At 43.9% G+C, this 17,730-nt stretch overlaps 2 protein-coding genes across 4 annotated transcripts; both read right to left on the bottom strand.

Annotated features, from left to right (window-relative positions):
* Window positions 1-2,716: 2,716 nt before the first annotated feature.
* On the bottom strand, window positions 2,717-4,378 carry LOC108047594 (odorant receptor 7a). The gene is made up of 2 exons (XM_017127835.2): window positions 3,182-4,378; window positions 2,717-2,794 (listed from the first exon to the last, which is right to left on the bottom strand). Exons 1-2 carry the CDS (start codon window positions 4,376-4,378, stop codon window positions 2,717-2,719), a joined length of 1,275 nt encoding a protein of 424 aa, XP_016983324.2.
* Window positions 4,379-4,514: 136 nt separating this feature from the next.
* Window positions 4,515-17,067, bottom strand: LOC108047596 (mitogen-activated protein kinase kinase kinase-like). Of its 3 annotated transcripts, XM_017127838.2 has the most exons (11): window positions 16,493-17,067; window positions 16,015-16,395; window positions 15,305-15,957; window positions 14,882-15,048; window positions 14,653-14,828; window positions 14,384-14,404; window positions 13,923-14,093; window positions 13,746-13,860; window positions 9,035-9,470; window positions 8,188-8,615; window positions 4,515-8,122 (listed from the first exon to the last, which is right to left on the bottom strand). In XM_017127838.2, exons 2-11 carry the CDS (start codon window positions 16,267-16,269, stop codon window positions 7,164-7,166), a joined length of 3,381 nt encoding a protein of 1,126 aa, XP_016983327.1. In that variant the 5' UTR covers window positions 16,270-16,395; window positions 16,493-17,067; the 3' UTR covers window positions 4,515-7,163. The 3 variants fall into 3 exon arrangements, with proteins under 3 accessions (XP_016983327.1, XP_016983325.2, XP_016983326.2); XM_017127836.2 differs by lacking the exons at window positions 4,515-8,122; window positions 8,188-8,615; window positions 9,035-9,470 and adding an exon at window positions 9,916-12,989; XM_017127837.2 differs by lacking the exons at window positions 4,515-8,122; window positions 8,188-8,615; window positions 9,035-9,470; window positions 14,384-14,404 and adding an exon at window positions 9,916-12,989 and having other exon boundaries at window positions 16,493-17,066.
* Between the last annotated feature and the right edge of the window lie 663 nt (window positions 17,068-17,730).

The raw sequence follows: 17,730 nt of genomic DNA, 5'->3' as shown, positions 1-17,730 counted from the left end.
ATTATAGAAGAACTAAAGATTCAAATTTTCCGTCTTTTAATTAGATATGTAATTGCTTTTACAAATATCCTAGTTTTCCAAATATTTATGGCTGGCTAGAAATTGTTATTATTTCTTCAATATGTAGATAATAAATGTGCCCTTACTTCTTATAATCTTATTTTATATCCTATCTTACTAATATAATTTAAATGTTATTATTTTTCCTTACCCCTTAATAGTTTAATGTAATAAATTTGAATGATTAACATACCATTTGTTGTACCGTTGTACTTATAAATCCTATAGTAACTTCAACATAATATACATTATTTCTTATTATAAGAACATCCCAACATCCTGCTTTGTCCTGGTAAACAGTCCAAAATTGCACACTTATTAAGTTAAAAATGAAATGTGTTCTAATTTTCGTAGGAGTGTACGAGTGTTTTCCTTTGCGTTCCCATTATTTTTTGTGGTTTACTTTCAGCGAATGTGGCACATGCCAAAAGGAAAACCTGTTGGCCCACTAAGTGAAAATAGGCGAAGGCCAAGTCCAAGAGCAGCCAGCAAACTGGATCTGCTGGATCTGGATGCAAATGTCTGGTTGTCCAGACATTTGAAATAGTAGTAGCAAATGTGGCCCACACTTACCCTTCTGGAAATGACAATCGGTTTTATTTATGGGCGATAATCAGGAGCAGAAACACAACCACTTGGAGGCACTCAACATGAAAATAATAATCACACACTTTGGGATGGGTGGCGCATCCGATCCGCAAGACGAGAAAACTTCGCGCCGGACCGAAAAAAAGCAGAACCTGTCGGCTCGAGAGCAGAAGAACATTTGGCCAACTTCAAAGATCTCCAGCTTGGCCAGAATTCGAGAACCAGACTCCGAAAGCAGCCTTTCCATTCCACTTTTCCGCTTTGGCCACTGACTGCACAGAGAAAAATTTAATTTTAGGTTTATTTTGAAAAACAATATCCAAATTACTTATTACTAATTAACAACAGATCATATTTAAAAAAATGTTTGGCCAAAAGCAAAAGTATCCTTGGCTGCTAACTGTATTTTAGTTTATAACTTTTACTACTATAAGGGTAAATAAATAGATAAATACACTTTTTATACCCTTGCAGAGGGTATTATAATTTTGGTCAAAAGTGTGCAACGCAGTGAAGGAGACATCTCCGACCCTATAAAGTATATATATTCTTGATCAGGATCACCTCCTGAGTTGATATAGCCATGTCCGTCTGTCCGTCTGTCCGTCTGTCTGTCCGTCTGTCCGTCTGTCTGTTTCTACGCAAACTAGTCTCTCAGTTTTAAAGCTATCGAATTGAAACTTTGCACACACCCTTCTTTCCTTTGCACGCAGTATATAAGTCGGAACGGCCGGGATCGGCCGACTATATCCTATAGCTGCCATATAACTGAACGATCGGAAATGCCATAACTTTGGTGTTTGTAAGGTTAGGAAGTTGGGATTTTCTATGGGTTTTATTTTTGGCCAATCAATCCGACCTACCAATCTTCATAAGGATCGGCCGACTATATCCTATAGCTGCCATATAACTGAACTATTGGAAATGCCATAACTTTGGTGTTTTTAAAGTTAGAAAGTTGGGATTTTTTATGAGTATTAAGAATGCATCATATGAATAATTTTGGAGAATATAATTTACAGAGTATTCTGCAAGGGTATATCAACTTCGGCTCCGCCCGAAGTTAGCTTTCCTTTCTTGTTTTATTTTGGATCAGTTGATCTCAAGATCAACATGTCCTATAAAATGTTAGTTGTCATTGTAATACTTTGTCTATTAACTACTATATTTTAAATTTACGACAAAGTGTCGCTTTGATATTGTAAATTTGTTAAGATCTTTTAAATATCAAGTTAAAATGTTATAATTCGACTTAAAAAAAAAAAAACGTTTATATTAAATATACATATGTATATATTTTTATAAGTTAAATAGTTTCTCATACTTCATATTATTTTTTTTCTTTTCTCGTCTTTATGGTAAGTTTAGAGTGTCTTTTAAACTGTAAATTTCCAAACGGTTTTTTAGCTTACTTTTAACTAACCGAAATAAAAATATTTTTCACAGTGTGATCCGTACAACGGTATAGCACTACAAAGTGTGGCACCACTTCGAATTGGGCCACAAACCGGAGGCGCGGCGAAGATGGAGGGGTGGATCTGGACGTGGCCATGGAGGTGCCTCCTCTCCTGGCAGGTGCTTCGCCTTGGGCGCACAAACAAAAGTGGGCAAGGGATGGGATGTGGGAATGGAAGGTGCGGCAAAGTGGTCCAGTGGTTAGCAGGCTTCTGTTCTGGCCGATTAGCGATCATTATCGATTTCACTTGGAATTTGGAATCTGTTAAAGCTCAAGAAAGTCCCACACAGCGAAAAAAAACACTGGTAGATCTCACAAATTTAAAGTCTTTCCCATTTTGTTGGCACATTTTATGTGTTTATTGCCTCTCATAAAGTGGTACTAAATATTTGCAGATAACTAAATTTGCACTAATTATATGTGTTAACCAATACTAAAAACTAAGTTTACCCATATCCGAGTATAACATAAGAAGTGAGCGCTTCATTTAAAATACAATCTACATTTGGTATTTGCCATCCCCGTTATAAAGGCATTCTAAAGAAATTCGTTGCGAAAAAAAGCGATTCTATATCGCCTAATTCTTGTAGTGCATTTCAAGCTAATAGTTTTTCAATTTGTCCCAGTAAATCGCTCGCCGAGATTCATCCCCTTGATGAGCGTGTAGAGCGAAAACGAGAACTTGGCGATCTGTAACCATAAAATTTATTGTTTTTTAAATTATTGGAATTATTCGTATGTAAGATAATGATACGTGTATTGTATTGTATATATAAAATGTCTATAACACAGACCATAACAAAACATTTAGATATATATTTTTTAATTTTTAAATATTTCCCCATACTATCTCAAAATGTATTGCATACTTTCTAGCGACTGACTCTTTCGATAATTAAGGATGCCAACTAAAACATCTACAGTGAAAAAATATTCGTCCGAGCGTTATGAAACTTGGTATGTGGATGGAGATCGAAAAAACATAGCATTATACTTAAGGCCATAAAGCTCAATTGTTCAAACTATGGCTGTTTTTTCCCTACGAAAAATCTTTTGATGCATGATATCGGTACTTACACTAAAGTAGGTGGCCAGGTTGATGGGAAACAGTTTCATAGCCGTCAGAGTGATGGGTTGCTGGGCGCGATGGAGGTAGTAGAGGAGCATCTTGCGGAACCGGGGGCTTTGGCCCAGCCACTGGCACTGGAAGATGGCCAGGGATAACTTCTCGTTGTCCAACATCAGCGAGGTGGCCTGGTAGCAACATGGAGCCGTCTGAAGGGTCACCGCCATCAGGTAGATAATCGATGCGATCTTGGTGTTCGTATTGGCAAAGATGAAGATATTGATCATGGTGGTGCCCATGATGGCGGCGGTGATCAGGAACTGGACGAATATGGTCCTCGAGATGACCGGACTGATGCACCCGAGCAGCTGGAGCATCGTCTGGTGGTCCACAATGCACCGCTGCAGCTCCGCGCAGTGCTCCTTCTGCCTCCTCGCATCCGGATAGGCCTCCTCCTCGCCCCTCGCCTCATCGCTCCTGCCCAGCTTCTGCACCCTCCTGGCCAGCAGCTGCACCTGGACCCGCACCACATACAGATAGATCACGGCGTAGACATCATCGCTGGCCTGGTGCAGACACGTCCAGTTCATGATGAGAAACTCGATCCAGGCCTGGATGTAGAACTGCAGCTTGGAGCGCTGCCAATCCAGGCCAGGCAAATAGAGGGCATATGGTGGCTGGCCCAGCAGGAAGGCGCTCACGAAGGTCGAGGAGGAGTAGATGGCGTAGGAGATCTGGTAGAACCAGACCAATCGGTTGCAGAACCTCACCGCATCCAGGATCAGCTGGAACTCCGCCTGCTCCCTGCATCGGGCATCCAAGGCGGCCAGGTGGTGCTCCGCCCGCCGCAGCAATGGCAGGTTCAAGGCCAAGGCCACAATCTTGGCCGGCAGGATGACTGCATCGATGGCCACCTGGGCGGAGGTCAGCACCTGGGTGATCTCCATGCCGCCCATGTACCGATAGCTGATCACGAAGCAGGTGGGCACCACCAGCAGTTGCCACACGTACATGATCACCGAGAAGCAGCGATAGATTCGCCTCCAGGTGGTGCTCCTCGTGGGAGGACTGCCATCCGGAGCCTGCATGCCCAAGGCGTAGAAACAGTTGAAGAGATTCCTGAAGGCCCTCCGGGATTCGGGCACTTCCTCCTCCTCCACCTCCTCTTTCACCTCCACTTTCCTGAATATCTGACCGTTCGACTTCATGGCTAAGATACTTTTGAGGCGCAGGAATATCTTGAGAGCCCCTTTTATAGCCACTCCAATTAAGGAAAACTTTGCCCTCCTTTTCTTTTTCTTTTGTTTTTTTTTTTCTATAAAAAATAGTTTTTATTTTCGCATTTTGGTCTCTGAATGATTTAAATGAATCGTCAATTGTTAATTGCTAATTTGTACATAACATAAGTCACAAGCAGCATTTTGTTATTGCATATTTGTGAGTCCGCTCCGCTCCCTTCAACCCAACTTTACCCCCTCGAAGACCCCCCCCATGTTTTTTTTCCACTTGCTAATTCAAGGCAATTAAGAAGCAAATACAAAATAAACTTTAGAACTCGAACCCTTCCTAATTAATAAATAATGCAGGCAAATGCAATTAAGCTAGTAGGTAAATGTTAAAGTCGACTGTTGGGCAGATGAATGGCTATGGGCTATAGGCTATACGCTATATTGATCCGTTTTTGTTTCTGGTCAATCGGATGTCGTTTCCTTTTTTGGTTAACTTCGGCTTTGTGTGAGCATAAACAACAATTTGTCTAAATTATAGTAATTAATTGGTAAATATATGCATGAGCAGTGGTCTAGTTACACCCCACTCAAAAACGAAAAAAATATGGTCTAGAGTTTGTGTTTGTTCGCGTGGCAAACAAGTCGAGTAACTAAATTGGTAATTAAGCTCCTCGAAAGTCAAAGAAAGCTATTTGTGCATGCTGCAATCGGATTAAACATTATCCGCGGTGTTCCGTAAATTTCTAGAGATTTTAAAAGTATTAGCTAAGGTGTTATGAAGGTGAAATACCTTACAAAAGTTTTAAAAATGTAAGCAATAAAACAATTGTTACTCTACATTTTTCAATCTGATTTTACATTAAATTTTAAATATTTTAAAAGAAATAAATATCTTTAAATAGCTTAATAACATACGAATTGATTCTTAAGCCTCTTCAAATTATTTGAAAACATATTTAGGATATATACCCCAAAAACTCTAGAGACTTTCAAAACACCTCGAAAATAAACTTGATTACATAATCGGTTACATAATAAGCATTTTAGTAGCAGTATCTATGTACGTGTCATATATGTAAAGGTAGTCAAATTCTTCGCCATTATATCATTATCATAGCTATTCATTATTTGGAAAAAACAGCAGCAATATGCTTCGTTATATGTGTCTTATACATATCTATATAGATATATGCATGTATATATATACTCTTATATATCCATTATAAGTAGTTGTAAATCGATCGAGTTATACTGTTATTCAATTCAGAGCTAGTGGTTTGGGTTAACGCGTCTATATCGGTCTATATCTAGGTGTTTATAAATATCTATGAATATATAAACATTTTGTCAGACTTAAAAATGGAGCTTACGGCTGGCGTGTGTCTTGATTGGGATGTGGTGTCCTCGGAATTACAAAGTATTACTAGTTATTATTGTTGTTTGTTGTTTGTTGTTGATGGCTTGCTAGCTGGCTGCTCTTAATCTGAATCGGAGAACGCAAGTGGAGAACTTCGTCTTTATATATATAATACATAAATGGGAGTATATTTGCTATATCAAACTATTTGTCCATCAGTTAAATCGATAATCTTATACGAGGGATTGGGATTCGTTACGATGAGTGATTTTTTTTGTTTTGGAATCCGGCATCAGGCAAAACTAGTGAAGTCTTCACTCTACTTTTAAGGCAAATCGCGCAAGTCAGGGGTTGTGTGTCTATGGGTGTGTATGTCCAGGGGGTGTTCCTAAAACTTCTGCAGATTTCGAATCCCCAAGGGTTTAAGTTCTAAAAAGATTCTTCGAGGTATACGATTTCCATCAATACTTTGCAAAAGTAATTGGTTGGGAACAGAAAAAGGTCTCCTGAAATCTCCAAATGCATCAGGAACACCCCGGAATACGACGGTTTGTCTATCTGTGGGTTAATATTAACATCGAATTAATATATTACTTGCGAGTGAACAACTGTGTCAACTACTTTTATATACAGACAGTGGGTATAGGCTGCTTTGATTTTAAGTTCTGCAAGATCTTAGGTAAAAACGCTCCTGTTGATCCTGCCCAAAATGTATTGCTCCTGTTTTTTTTGTTTTTTCCTCCGCTGTTTGCGCTTCTTTAGGTTCTGGATTAACTCAACTGCTCGTACTTGATATATGTTCTGATTCTTCCTGAAAACCATTTGATTTCTCTGGTGTTTTTCGACCTTTTATATTCAGCTTACGACTTTTGTGTGCTTATATGAAGCTAACTTATTTTATGCTTTATAATTGCTTCTTTTCCTCATCTGAAGGTAAAATTCCAGAAGCTATGCGATTTTTCTTACTTTTCCTTTATCAATGAGTTACTTCTCTTACTCAAGCTTTTGGCTGCCTCTGATTTTTGTTGTTAGCTGTGGCATTCTTCCATTTTCCGATATTTTCCCCTTAGATTTAACTGCCTGCTTTTTCTTTATCAGCTGATCCTGTAGTTTTCCCGCAGCTCCACTTGTTGCTCCTCCTAAGTACTTGGTTTTTCTGCAGATCTTCCTGCTCCGGCGATCCCTGCCAGCTTCTATGGCCATCCCCTTCTCTTTCGCTTCCAACTTTGCGCCTGTCCCGCTCTTTCACAGGCGGTACTCATAGTGGGCCGATCGAGATCGCCGGGCTCCCGAGTACCAGCGATAGGGAACCCGCTGCTGGTGAAGCGCCTGCCCGGCTGCTCCTCCGCTTCCGATGTCCGCTCCCGGACTGCGCGCCAACTGCAGGGTCAGCGCCAGTCGCGTCTGCTAGGAGGAGGAGGCCGATGGCGATGGCGTGCTGCCACTGGAAGCCTGTCGCTGGCGTCTCTGCTGCTGTTGTTGCTGCTGCTGCTGGTGCTGCGGCAACTGCATCGCCGGAGCCGTCATCCTGCGTCCCAATGTGGGCAACGGGTTGGCATCCAAATAGGCCTCCGGACTGAAGCGAACTCTGCTGTGCTGGGAGCCGATGGAACCCTCTTTGGCACTCAAATAGGAGCTATCATCGCTGGTCAGCGAATCCGGTGGTGTGGGATTAGTGGGTGTGCCCTGCTGCGAGGATGTGGAACCGTTTCCTCCTCCGCCTCCGCCACCATTGTACTTCTTCAGCGAGCTGCGCAGCTTGGATTGGCCAGCTAGAGGAGGTGGTAGAGAAGCCACCACCGTTGCCACGGTCGGCTGCTGGTAGTTCAGCGAAAGAGCATGCTGCTCAAAGGGCAGACTGGCGGGTCGCGTCACCGCCGCCGTGGCATACTTGCTCTTGGTCATCGGCAAGGGACTGTGGATCAGGCGGTTCAGCAGCTTGGGCGATCCCGCGTACAGTTCCTGCTTCGTGGGCGGAGGCACTTGCTCCCGATCCCGTTCCCGTTCCCTCTCGTAGTCCGCATTCAAATTGAGATTGTTGTAATCATAGCAGAGCAGCTCTTCGTGCTCCAGCAGAACATTTGAGTTGTTTGACACGGTCGAGGGAGTGCGTCGGTGTCCGGCCGCACTTACGCCCATTTGGGGAACCCGAGGTGGTGGTGTCCGGGTCTGGTTGACCCCACAGGGAACGGTCACGGGAACGGGAACAGGAACGGGAACGGGCACGGGCACCACTGGCGCCTCATACTGGTAGTCGTAGTAATCCGGCAGCCGATGGTTGTAGTCGTAGGAGTAGTCCGGATACGACTTGCAGTCCCGCTCGTAGCTGTAGTTCAACTCCGGGCGGTAGGGAAAGTAATTGGAACCTGTCGAAGCACAGAAGGGATTAGGAAAACACCTGCATAACTAATCCTGCCACCAGCCAACTCACCGAAGTACCCATTCCGGTAGTTTCCCCCATCGTTGGAGTAGCTCGGTCCGTTCCTCAGGTAATCCGCCGGCGCATAGAGTGGCGGTGGACCGATGCCGCCGCCCACACGGAACTCCTCGAAGGCATCCGCTTGGGGATTGGCGTTGCCGAAGCTGCTGTTGCTCAGTTTGCGACGTGGCGATGGCGTCGGCGGCTGTGTTCCGGCGTAGATGCCGCTTACTCCGGCCGCCGGTTGGGCTGCTGCGGCGGCTACTGTGGTCACCAAGGCGGATGGCACGGGCTGGGATTGGTGCTGGTGGTGCTGCTGGTGGTGCATCTGGTGCTGCGGAGTCCGCTGCACGGGCGTGTAATACGGCTGACTGCCTCCGATTCGCCGGGCCAGAGAAGTGGGCTGGGATTTGCAGGCCGGAGCTTCAATGCCACCAAATCTGTGGGTAGGAAAATGTTTTATTGATTTAATATTTTTAAGACCCAAAGCATATGATAATAAATAAAGCCTAAAAGCTGAAGAATTGGCGGTCAATTTTATGTTTTAATAATTTATTTATATAATTTTACACTCGATATATCACCACGATCTTGAGCTTAAAAAATGTTTTTTAAGAAAATGACGTAGGGCAATCTTATTTGTATTTTGTTTTCGTATGATTCAACGTTTCAAAGACCCAAAAAAATTTTTTTATTATTTTAAACTGTATTATTATTTCGATTAAGCTAAAAAAACGCGGTCTTAATTTAATAATATGTTTTAAGCATTTTAAAAATACATTTTTTTGGAATAAACCAGAGATTATATAGTAACATAAATATTTTTTAAGGGCTATTCATAAGCTAGTGAATCACTCACCTCGCCTGACTGGCCATCTTCCGGGGCGTGCCTTCCCGGAGATCCTGCTGATCGCCCTCCTGCTGTTTGAGTGGCGCATCCGCCTCCAGTTCAAGGATCTGCGCCTGAGGCGGCTCCACCTCCTCCGCAACTGGAGCCACTGCCTTGGGCGCCGCTTTCAGGGCGGGCACCTCACTCAGCAGCGTGGGATGCACTGGCGACACGTTCGACATCCGCACATCGTATCCGGCCGCCACTCCGGCCAGCATGGAGGCCATGTTGTAGAGCAGCAGCTCGATCACCGAGAGCTTCGGCTTCCGGGCGGAGTCCCCGGCGTAGAGCGTCGGCAGTGGAACGTTGCTGGTGAAGCGGCTGAGGAGGTACGGCGATGGCGACATGATCGGCATGTTGGTGGCCCCCGGGCGCCAGTCGTCCATCTTGCTGTTGCCCTGGTAGCCTGGACAGCCGGCAGCATTCCGAGGCGGACATGAGACATGATTGAGTTACGGAATATGGCTCTGGCTGGGGATCGATAGCTGGGATTTGGTCGGTGGGCGGGTAGTCGGAGAGGGACGAGTAGTTGGATAGTAACCGCAGGCAATACCAAAGTTTAACCACCGCATACCAAGAGTCTCGGTTCGTTCGTCAAATTTCTCTCTGTCCGAAAGGGGATTAACTTATGCACAGAGAAAAAACTATACACTTTTTGATTTTGATCTAATATCAAAAAGTTAACATTTGTACGATTAATTACCATTTAAATATATAGCTAAACATATTATAAATATGTTTTTGTTAATTTACTTGATGGAGTTTTAAGCCAATTGCAGGTCATTATAATCTTGAAATTAGCATTTTCTCTGTGCTTTTGGCTGGGAGACAATCAAAACTGGTCGGCAGAATCTCTTTAGTGGGTTTTATTGTCGGTTTTCTGTTTCTAGGCATTGGTTCTTCTTTATTTTTGTTTTTTTTTGGGTTGGCTTGGCCCCAAAATGGAAAATACATTAATATACAAAGTACATTGAAATCAAATCAAGCAGTAAACGTAAAATGAACAAATCGTAAAAAGAATATAAATATACAATTGAAAATTTCCATAAAATAATACAAAAAAATTATCATTTCTTTTTTTATCATTGTTTTTTGATCACAGGTTTTTTTTGCGCTATTACTCGTGTGCTTTTGTAAAAGAAATCATAAATAAATTAATTGGAAAACCCGATTGCGTAATAAATGTTAATAAAACTGTGCTCAAAATACCAAAGGAGTCGAATGTAAAATATAAATTAAATTAAGTCCCGCGTGTTCCGCAAATCGTCTTCAAATTTTTTCATTAAGTTTTCTCACCAAACGAAGTGCGGAAAGCGATGGAAATTTGGAAAATATCTCTTACATAGAAAAAGGAAAGAGAAGGCTTCTCGCAAGACAAAAAAAAAATCAAATTCCTAAACAACTAGAGCTTAGTTCAACTAAGATGTGTGTAATGTAATGTAAGGACGCATGTGCGCCTCGGTTTAAATATAGCAATATGGTTTACTTAATGTTAATCCAATTGTTACACATTTATGTATATGGTTTAGTTGAATAATTTGCCATTGGCCCATGCACGTGTTTTTTGGATGTCTACGTATAAGCAGCGTTAGTCTATCCGTTTAATCCGTAAATCTTCGTCCTCTCTCTCTATTATTCCGCAATTTTTAAGGTGCTTCCCCTGACCAAAAATCACTGGACTAATTAAGAAATCTGTTTGTAGATTTTGCATATTGCATTCGTTAGGAACAATTCGGTTATTTTGAAAAGCCTTTCTCGGAAAAGGGAGTTTTGTTGTTTAGTGATTTCGTTAGACGGGGTTTTCGGAAATCTAAGCCCTCCTATTTTGACACATTAGCTATGGCTAATCCTCAGAGGAAATCCTTATGTCGTCTGTTTTTTTTTTCTTGTATCTTTTGCGTCTGACTTAGTCTAGAGTTTTAATATAAAACAATGAGCTAATTAGGCGGTTTTCATTCGGCGGCAAACTCCAACAGCAGCACAGCTCTTACTCCTTTTAGTCCGCTCCTCCGATCCTCCGTGCTGTTTCAGCATCGCTCCAGTTGCTCGCAGGATTGCGTCTGTGGCTTCTTGCCCTTGCGTTTCAGGGAGCGACTACTGCCGCCCATGGCCAAATCGGTTTGATAGGGATCGATGGCACTGAACTCGGAACCGCCCACCAGGTTGTGCTCGGCCAGCTTGCTGTACTTCTTTCGCGAACGCGTGAAGAGATTGAGCAGGGAGCGGAATTTGCTCGATCCTGCCGAGTGATGCTGGTGCTGAGGCTGGTGATGGGGATGCTCTCCTTCGACTGGCGCCTCGACGGACTTGGATTTGGTGATGTGCTTGGGTCGTTGCTTCTTTTGGTTCTTGCTGTGCTGACGCTGCTCCTGGGCCAGTATGCTCTCCTTCATCTTTATGACGTCGGGATGTGGCTGGACATCGCGCCAGCGACGCGGGGTCAGTATCGAGTTCTCCTGTATGTGGTAGCCGGCTTCACCCTGGATCATCTCGCCACCGGACGAGGTGATCGAAGCGGAGGCGGAAGCGGTCGTGGAGGATGAGGACAGTGATGGCGAGGTGGAGCGGTAGGTGGCGAAGCTAATAGAGGCACTGGATGTATACAGATCCGTTCTGGCAGTCGTTGGTGGCGTGGTCACGCTGGCGGGCTCCTCGAAACTGACGCTTTGGAAGGTCACTGAACTCTTGCGCGAGGTGGTGGAGTTCTGGCGCATCTGGCTGGTGGGCACTTGGCCATCATCTTCGGCCTCCGCCTCCGGTGAGTCCACCTCAAACTCCTCCGCTTCCACTTCTCCCTCTTTCCTGGTGAAGAAGCAGTGCCGCGGGAACTGCGATCCGGACGGATTTCGCTGGAAGCGTCCACCCTCGAAGGCCTCCTCTGCATCATCGCAATCTCTGGCCGTCAGCCGAGTGCTGGAGTTGTACATGGTCAGATCACCACTGGACTTGGAGTTCACCCTCTCGCTGCTGGCCATGGACATCTTCTTGATCACATCCCGATAGAAGGCATGGTCGTACGTATTGTTATCCTCCGATGGCAGCGCCAATTGGTTGGACAGTGCCAGACTATTGCTGCTGGTTGGAGGCTGTTGCTGGTCGCAGCTGTCCAGCGAGTGCTTCTTCCTTCCCACGGCGGGACTGTTGCCCAGGCTGCCGCCAAAACGCTGCAGATGCACTGCACCACTGGCCTGATTCGAGACCGACGAGGAGTTGCCTGGCTTTAGGAAGTGAAAGCAACCGGTTGGACTGGCCACGGTGTCCGTTTCCGAGCCGTCATCCGTTACCAGATAGAGTGGAGCCGGCGGATAGGCATTCGGATGATCCAGTCCGTACTCCTGACTCTTGGCGCGATAGTATAAATTAGCTGGCGATTGGCTGTGGCTGCTGTGGGAGTTGCTCCTGCCATTTTGGAGGACGACTACGACGTTCGTTTGGGATGTTAGGTTAGTCTGACTGTTAATGTTATTGCTATTACTAGTACTATTATTATATAGCTGATTGTTGTTGTTGGCGGAGATGCTGTTGTTGTTGTTGGTGGTGGTTGTGGTGGTGGTTGTGATGGTGGTGGTGATGGCATTACAATTGCCAATGTTGTTGTTGTTGGGGCGCGTTAGTAAATGGGGTATACCTGGATACAACAGGGGCGTGGTCGGCGTTCCACCAACGCCAACGCCTCCGCCTCCACCTCCACTTCCACCCAATGTTCCCAAACCCGGCGGCGGCGTCAGCGAGGCCACCTGTTGCTGCTGCTGCTGCTGCTGTTGCTTCTTGTCCAGATTCGGGGCACTCTTGCTGAACGAGGAGTGGGTTGAGCTCTGGGCGGGCCATTCCGGCTGACCGCCCCCCAGTTGCGAGGGCAGTAGGGATCGCTCCCGCTGGTGCATCGTCGACGGGCCCCACGTCTTGCCCTTGTGCCCATCGGTCACTGATATATTGCACACGTGCCCCAAATAATACGGAACATAAGAGGAAATAATAAGGAAAAAACGAAAAGCAAATCAATCAAATATACAGAAAATCAAATCATATATAAAGATAACATAAATATTCAAGAAATTAGGTTATTCCCACTACTGATACGAAGTGTCGTACATTCCCGGGGCATGACTCCTCTCATGACTCTAATCTCATTCCCTCTGGGTGCCTAATCTTATCATTAAGACCTGCAAGGTGCATAATGTAAACTAATTAGGGGTACGGTGCGTTTCATAAATCTAACACAGTGCTAGTAGGTATATCAATTAACCATAGAATAAGCAAAACACATAGGATAATTTTAAGAATAAGCCCTCTGTTTTGAATAGCAGTATTTGATAAGATAAAACCAATTGAATATAACAGAGGAACATTTTGAATTTTACACAATTAATTTATTGTACATTTTTAAGACTTTAATAGACTTATTTTATTATGCAAATTCATTTATCTAGTATGTTTCAACGAATAAACTGCTATACAAAAGAGATTATGGTATTTAAAAAAATTATAAAGTTTTATTGTGATTTTTTATTATAACAACATATAGTCTTGAACCGCACGTTACCCGACATTGCATTTCAGTTGAATAGTAGACCTAATCGTGTCATCAGATAATCCCTAGCTAAATGAGACTCGTGTGATCTCATTGCCCCAAGCTAATAAGAATAAAGGGAAGGCCCCCGACCATGAGATAAGTACTCACGTGCCACTATGCGCAATCCGGAGAAGGAAGGTGATCCCGGTTGCTCAGCCTTGTCGCGTACGGCCGTAATGGTGTGCCTGAAGCCCGTGGGCAGCCCAATCTGCAGTGGTTTGTTCTGCATGATAAATATGGGAAAAATGATTATTTAAGGACTATCAATTTGAGACAATCTCCTACCTTTTTTCCCTTTTTGGGCTTGCGTTTCGGCGGCTGCATCATGACCAACTCCCGTTCAATCAGCACCATTTCGCGCTCGCGTAGAATTTGCTCCTGGATTTTTAAGAGGTTCGCCTTCTCGCGCTGCTCGTTCTGCACCCTAAGCAGCTGCTCCTCCTTGTTGCGCAATTCCTGTCAGGATTATAGGGATAACATGGCGGAACGTGAGGGGTTAGTGTGGGTAAGACTTAGTCCTAATGGGGACAAGTGCTACAAAATAGCTTTAACTAGGAACTAGAAACCATGCAGCAGTTCGCTTGAGAGGGGGCTATTGTGGGAAGTTATCCAGCCGAACGCGGACACTAATTAGCGAAACAAAAAAACAGGATAACTTATGATACAATAAAGTAACTAAAGTAACAGAACAGAACGAAACGCAACGCAACTGAAACGCAAATGGGGAACCTGTTGGACGCGCTTACCTCTTCGATGGTTTGGAAACGCTTAACGTCGTTTGATGTTTATTGGATTACAGGGGAATTTTGTTTTTTTTTTTTTGGAGAAAAAGTATATACCAAATTATTAGAATTTCATCAACGACCAAGTGGGGAAAATGTGGAGCGAGAATGGAAAAAAAACACAGGAGCGGCGTAAGGCCAACAAAGAACGATCTAGAAACGATCTAGAACAACTCTAAAAGGAATAGGAATTGGTTTTGCCGGCTTGCAGGGGTTTCCCAGCCTGATGATACCTTTTCTTTTTCGCGCAAGTCGTGGAGCACCTCGGCGATCTCCTTCTTCCAGCACTCCTGCATATAGTGAAAGGACTCCTGAGGAGTCAGCGTGAATTTGGAGCAGGCGATGCTTTCCAGTTGCCTGAGTATCTCCTTGAAGCCAGGTCGTTTGTGCGGATCCGTTTGCCAGCAGCCTGTGGGTTTTTGATTAGTCAATTTGTGAAATGCAAAAGACGAAACAACTCACTTTTCATCAGGGCTCCCCAGGTTTCTGGGCAGGTTTTTGGTATCGGCAAGGTCAGCGTATTGACAGCCACGCCATACGCCACGGACAAAGGATCAAAGCCCTTGTAGGGCGTCTCGCCAGTGATCAGTTCCCAAAGCAATACACCATAGCTCCAAACATCGGAAGATCTGTGGGGCAAAGGGTTATGTTAAATAGGTGACTGACTAGAGCTGAGCTTTGGGCGGAACGTCATTTGACAGCTTAAATATAAATTAAATTAGGCTTTTGTAAAGATCATAATTTTGACTAATTTTTTGGGCTTTCAACAATCTTATTTAGCTATTCTCTACGAGGATAAGAATACGCTTTTTACTCTATCCCAATTCACAATTTTAAAGCAAAATCTATGTTCTAGAATATTTTTTGCGGCTTCCCGGATCTTACTTGGAATATGTGCTAACGCTGATAACCTCTGGTGGCATCCAGGCGTAGGTGCCCGCCGCGCTCATCCGTTGCGTGTTGTACATCTCCCTGGCGAGCCCGAAATCGGTTATCTTAAGCGTCTTCTGCTGCAGATGATTACCCTCGATGGCCTCGTAAATCAACACGTTGGAGGACTTGAGGTCGCGGTGAATGATCGACATGGGCGCCTCATTGTGCAGATAGTTCATGCCACGGGCAATCTGAATGGCCCAGTTGACCAGGACATCGGGTGGTATCTTGCCAGCCAGTATGCGATTAAGGCTGCCACCTCTCGCGTACTCCATCACCAAACAGAGCTTGGTATTGAGGCATACTCCTCGCAAGGCGGCTATATTCTCGTGCTTGAGGGCCCAAAAGAGTTTGGCCTCCTGCAGGACATTATCCCGCATCCGTTGCATATCATCCTCGCCCGTTTGATGGGCAATCTTGATGGCCACCTCTTCGCCATCGTAGAAGCCACGATGGACCTTGCAGAAGCCTCCCGAGCCGATGACCTCCTTGATGTCCATTTCATCGTACTCGATTTCATGCGGTTGGATGTCTCCAATCGCAGAGGAGACATTGAGTTGGAGTGGATCTTCGTCGGTGACATAGTCTTTGGGGAAGACGCCAACCTGGGAGGGATTAGATGTTAGATTGGGCAACCTTTAATGGGACCTGAGTGGGATTACCTTATCTCCGATCTTTCCAGTCCACCAGCCCAAATCGCCGGACACTTCGCTGTCTGTGGACAGGACCACCACTATCTCGCCGCGCCGCAGGGTCAGCTCATCCTCGCCCTGGGCCTCGTAGTCGTAAAGAGCAGTCCACAGGCTGCCATCGCCCACGTGGGGCTCTACTTGCTCCAGATCCTCTGGGATCTGCTGGTGATGCAGTTGATCTAACTGCTGCTTGTGCAGCTGCTGCTCCTCGCTAATGGGGAGCATGGTAGTCCTGGCTGAAGGGGAGTCCTCGGGAGTCCTTGGGCGTCATCAAAGGCCCACACTTGGCGACATGGAAGGTCCTTTACGTCTTTGTTTTTGTTTTTTTTCTGCTTTCTTGCTATTGTTTCTCTGGGTGGGAAAGAGATAAAAAGAAAAGGAGGAAGAAGAAGAGGAAAGTGGGTTTAGTAATATTAGTTGTATACGGGAGGGGGTGGGGCTGACTTACTTGGTGGTGAGAATGTTGCAATTATCCTGGTTTATCCTGGTAGCCCCACTGTCCACTGTCGTTCTGTTCCACTGTCCGTCCGTCAACCACACGCACAACAATAAGAACAACAACAACAGCGACGGCAACAACACACAATCAGACAACACGATACAAAACACACACACTCGCAATCGCAAACGCACTCGCACAGCACACCATTGTCGCTCTGTCGCAGTCGACGTCGCAGTCAGCGTCGCAGTCAAAGTCGCTTTATCCTTGATCCTTTGCAATCGGTTAATGCCTTTTTATCTGCCCGATTCCGCATATGTTTTTAAAACATATATGTATTAAAAAAAAACTAGAGTTGCACTGTTCAAATCGGAACTAGTTTAATTGAACTGGTCTTTGGACCCAGCTAGGGATCTGGTTTGATTTCTGGTTCTCTTTAAGGTTTTGGTTCCAGTTTGTTGGTTTGCTTTTAGTTGCTATTGTCTTAAAGGCACTATTATTCATAATTTTATTTTAATTTTTGTTTGTTTTGGGTGTTTTTGTGGCATTTAAAAAGCATTTTGTTATGGGTAACATGAACTGGATACTGGATTGTACTAAAAAATACCAGCCAAACAGTTTTGGATAAGGAAACGTTTTTGGTATTTTCCAACACTTTTTCTAGGGAATTTTTTTGGGGAGGCATTTTTCTTTTCAATAATTCAAATGGAGGAGAAGAAATGAAAAATTAGAAACAACAATTTACCGAAACATTTAAACAACGATACTATCTCAAATATAGTAATAAATATATACAATAACAGGAATATTAGATTTGAGTCCCCATAAAAAACAGTGATCGATATCATAATTTTAAAAAAAATCGATCAAAGAAGAATTCTAAGCTATCGATGGTTTATTCCACAATTGCTTTTCTTATTTATTAATTTTTTATAAGTTATTTGCAAATATATTTTTTGTTAACCTGACTAAAAACGTACAAATCAATCTATAAGAAAACTATCGATATTTTTGGAGGCAACCTAATTAATTTTATTTGAATTTGAATTTAAGCTTTGCTCATTCAATCAATGTTAAACAAAATGTTCTTAGCTGAACAAAATATGTGTTAAAATATAAATAAAAATAAAAATTGAAAATAATACATAGAATAAAGTCTTAGCTATATAGTTAGGTTGAGTTATTAACCATAACGTCAAGTTATTTTATACATTTTTAACAATTATCCATTGTCGTGTCTTAATAAT

The sequence above is a fragment of the Drosophila rhopaloa genome, unplaced genomic scaffold (assembly GCF_018152115.1).
Source record: "Drosophila rhopaloa isolate 14029-0021.01 unplaced genomic scaffold, ASM1815211v1 contig_3, whole genome shotgun sequence".
Lineage (NCBI taxonomy): Eukaryota > Metazoa > Arthropoda > Insecta > Diptera > Drosophilidae > Drosophila > Drosophila rhopaloa.
The sequence above is the reverse complement of the archived record's forward strand: the minus strand, read 5'-3'. Positions and strand labels throughout refer to the sequence as shown.